The sequence below is a fragment of the Pseudophryne corroboree genome (genome assembly GCF_028390025.1).
Source record: "Pseudophryne corroboree isolate aPseCor3 chromosome 3 unlocalized genomic scaffold, aPseCor3.hap2 SUPER_3_unloc_21, whole genome shotgun sequence".
NCBI lineage: Eukaryota > Metazoa > Chordata > Amphibia > Anura > Myobatrachidae > Pseudophryne > Pseudophryne corroboree.
This window is the reverse complement of record NW_026967510.1, coordinates 105,913-110,000: the sequence shown is the minus strand read 5'-3', so window position 1 is coordinate 110,000 and position 4,088 is coordinate 105,913. Positions and strand designations below refer to the sequence as shown.

General features: G+C 45.0%; 1 protein-coding gene across 1 annotated transcript in view; it reads right to left on the bottom strand.

The window, feature by feature from the left end:
- The window catches only part of LOC134983699 (gastrula zinc finger protein XlCGF57.1-like), a 3,928-nt gene extending 1,666 nt beyond the window's left edge, over positions 1-2,262 (bottom strand). Inside the window, exon 1 of the mRNA XM_063949356.1 lies at positions 1-2,262. This exon is cut by the window's left edge and continues 1,666 nt beyond it. Coding sequence (XP_063805426.1) covers positions 275-2,224 — 1,950 coding nt within the window. The 5' untranslated portion in view covers positions 2,225-2,262 and the 3' untranslated portion in view covers positions 1-274.
- Between the last annotated feature and the right edge of the window lie 1,826 nt (positions 2,263-4,088).

Sequence of the window (4,088 nt, the reverse complement as noted above, 5' to 3'; positions counted from 1 at the left end):
AAGCTGTAGTCTTGTCCTTTGTTGGTGAGCTTCTATTATGTTTCACAAAGACTGAGTCACAGCCAACTGGCATCATCCACCCCTGGCGCTCAGCTAGACAACCATTTAGGATTGGTATTCGGTTCTCAGTACATGGAGCAAAAAGCAGGTCATCTGCATATCAGTGGTAGACCAGGCCATGACGTCTGATTATATCACCCAGTGGTAGCATGTATATTTTATAAAGCATAGGAGATAGGATTGACCCTTGAGGAACACTGGACGACAGTGATAATTATACTCCAGAAGATTTAAATAGTTCCGTACTTGGGTAATGTCTAATGTGTTCAACAAGAGCGGATTTATTTCTCTCACAGGATGAAAATGGCTTCTCACCTGTGTGACTTCTCTGATGTGTAGCAAGATGTGATTTCTGTGCAAAACATTTCCCACACTCAGAACAGGAAAACGGCTTCTCACCTGTGTGACTTCTCTGATGTGGAACAAGAGCTGATTTCTGTGTAAAATATTTCCCACACTCAGAACAGGAATACGGCTTCTCACCTGTATGACTTCTCTGATGTGTAACAAGATGTGATTTCCATGCAAAACATTTCCCACACTCAGAACAGGAAAACGGCTTCTCACCTGTGTGACTTCTCTGATGTTTAACAAGAACTGATTTAAATGCGAAACATTTCCCACACTCAGAACATGAAAATGGCTTCTCACCTGTGTGACTTCTCTGATGTGTAACAAGATCTGATTTCCATGCAAAACATTTCCCACACTCAGAACAGGAAAACGGCTTCTCACCTGTGTGACTTCTCTGATGTGTAACAAGAGCTGATTTCTGTGTAAAACATTTCCCACACTCAGAACAGGAAAACGGCTTCTCACCTGAGTGACTTTTCTGATGTTTAACAAGAACTGATTTAAATGCGAAACATTTCCCACACTCAGAACATGAAAATGGCTTCTCACCTGTGTGACTTCTCTGATGTGTAACAAGATCTGATTTCCGTGTAAAACATTTCCCACACTCAGAACAGGAAAACGGCTTCTCACCTGAGTGACTTTTCTGATGTTTAACAAGAACTGATTTAAATGCGAAACATTTCCCACACTCAGAACATGAAAATGGCTTCTCACCTGTGTGACTTCTCTGATGTGTAACAAGATCTGATTTCCATGCAAAACATTTCCCACACTCAGAACAGGAAAACGGCTTCTCACCTGTGTGACTTCTCTGATGTGGAACAAGAGCTGATTTCTGTGTAAAACATTTCCCACACTCAGAACAGGAATACGGCTTCTCACCTGTATGACTTCTCTGATGTGTAACAAGATGTGATTTCCATGCAAAACATTTCCCACACTCAGAACAGGAAAACGGCTTCTCACCTGTGTGACTTCTCTGATGTTTAACAAGAACTGATTTAAATGCGAAACATTTCCCACACTCAGAACATGAAAATGGCTTCTCACCTGTGTGACTTCTCTGATGTGTAACAAGATCTGATTTCCATGCAAAACATTTCCCACACTCAGAACAGGAAAACGGCTTCTCACCTGTGTGACTTCTCTGATGTGTAACAAGAGCTGATTTCTGTGTAAAACATTTCCCACACTCAGAACAGGAAAACGGCTTCTCACCTGAGTGACTTTTCTGATGTTTAACAAGAACTGATTTAAATGCGAAACATTTCCCACACTCAGAACATGAAAATGGCTTCTCACCTGTGTGACTTCTCTGATGTGTAACAAGATCTGATTTCCATGCAAAACATTTCCCACACTCAGAACAGGAACACGGCGTCTCACCTGTGTGACTTCTCTGATGTGTAACAAGAGATGATTTCTGTGTAAAACATTTCCCACACTCAGAACAGGAATACGGCCTCTCACCTGAGTGACTTCTCTGATGTGTAACAAGAGCTGATTTCTTTGTAAAACATTTCCCACACTCAGAACATATCAGTGGCCTCTCACCTGCCTTAGCTGGATGATGGGTAATAAGCTTTGTGTTCTGTGTAAAACATTTGGCATCTACAGAACATGGAAACACTGTATCTAATCTCAGAGCTGTAACAAATGCTCCAATATCAGAGTGATCAGGAGAACATTTCCCAGGATCAGAGGGATCAGCTGATAGAGCTGGATGTATAATTGGGGTAATGGGGTTATCTCCTGGAGAATCCTGTCTACTGTCATTATCTTTTATGTCACAATCCGGGGATAACATTAGATGTCCTTCTGAAATATTCCTGCTTGTGTGTCCACCTGCTGGAAATAAAATACATTATGGAAAATAAGATTTTACTCACCGGTAAATCTATTTCTCCTAGTCCGTAGTGGATGCTGGGAACTCCGTAAGGACCATGGGGAATAGCGGCTCCGCAGGAGACTGGGCACAACTAAAAGAAAGCTTTAGGACTAACTGGTGTGCACTGGCTCCTCCCCCTATGACCCTCCTCCAGACCTCAGTTAGGATACTGTGCCCGGAAGAGCTGACACAATAAGGAAGGATTTTTGAATCCCGGTTAAGACTCATACCAGCCACACCAATCACACCGTACAACTCGTGATTTTAAACCCAGTTAACAGTATGATAACAATGGAGCCTCTGAACAGATGGCTCTCAACAATAACCCGTTTTAGTTAACAGTAACTATGTTCAAGTAATGCAGACAATCCGCACTTGGGATGGGTGCCCAGCATCCACTACGGACTACGAGAAATAGATTTACCGGTGAGTAAAATCTTATTTTCTCTGACATCCTAGTGGATGCTGGGAACTCCGTAAGGACCATGGGGATTATACCAAAGCTCCCAAACGGGGGGGGAGAGTGCGGGTGACTCTGCAGCACCGAATGAGCGAACTCCAGGTCCTCGTCAGCCAGGGTGTCAAACTTGTAAAACTTTGCAAAAGTATTTGACCCTGACCAAGTCGCGGCTCGGCAAAGTTGTAAAGCCGAGACCCCTCGGGCGGCCGCCCAAGATGAGCCCACCTTCCTCGTGGAATGGGCTTTCACTGATTTAGGATGCGGCAGTCCTGCCGCAGAATGCGCAAGCTGAATTGTGCTACAAATCCAGTGAGCAATGGTCTGCTTTGAAGCAGGAGCACCCAGCTTGTTGGGTGCATACAGGATAAACAGCGAGTCAATTTTCCTGACTCCAGCCGTCCTGTAAACATAAATTCTCAGGGCCCTGACCACGTCCAGTAACTTGGCATCCTCCAAGTCCCTAGTAGCCACAGGCACCACAATAGGTTGGTTCAAGTGAAAAGCTGATACCACCTTCAGGAGAAAATGAGGACGAGTCCTCAACTCTGCCCTATCCGTATGGAAAATCAGATAAGGACTTTTACAAGATAAAGCCGCCAATTCTGACACACGCCTGGCCGAAGCCAGTGCCAACAGCATGACCACTTTCCACATGAGATATTTCAAATCCACGGTTTTAAGTGGCTCGAACCAATGTGATTTCAAGAACCCCAAAACCACATTGAGATCCCAAGGTGCCACTGGAGGCACAAAAGGGGGCTGAATATGCAGCACGCACTTCACAAATGTCTGAACTTCAGGCAGTGAAGCCAATTCTTTTTGGAAGAAAATTGACAGAGACGAAATCTGTACCTTAATGGATCCTAATTTTAGGCCCATATTCACTCCTGCTTGCAGGAAATGCAGAAAACGACCCAGTTGAAACTCCTCCGTTGGGGCCTTTTTGGCCTCACACCAAGCAACATATTTTCGCCAAATGCGGTGATAATGTTTTGCCGTGACATCCTTCCTGGCTTTGATCAGGGTAGGGATGACTTCCTCCGGAATACCCTTTTCCTTCAGGATCCGGTGTTCAACCGCCATGCCGTCAAACGCAGCCGCGGTAAGTCTTGGAATAGACAGGGCCCCTGCTGGAGCAGGTCCCATCTTAGCAGTAGAGGCCATGGGTCCTCTGTGAGCATCTCTTGAAGTTCCGGGTACCAAGCTCTTCTTGGCCAATCTGGAACCACGAGCATCGTTCTTACTCCGCTCCTTCGCACAATTCTCAGTACCTTTGGAATGAGAGGCAGAGGAGGGAACACATAAACCGACTGGTACACCCAC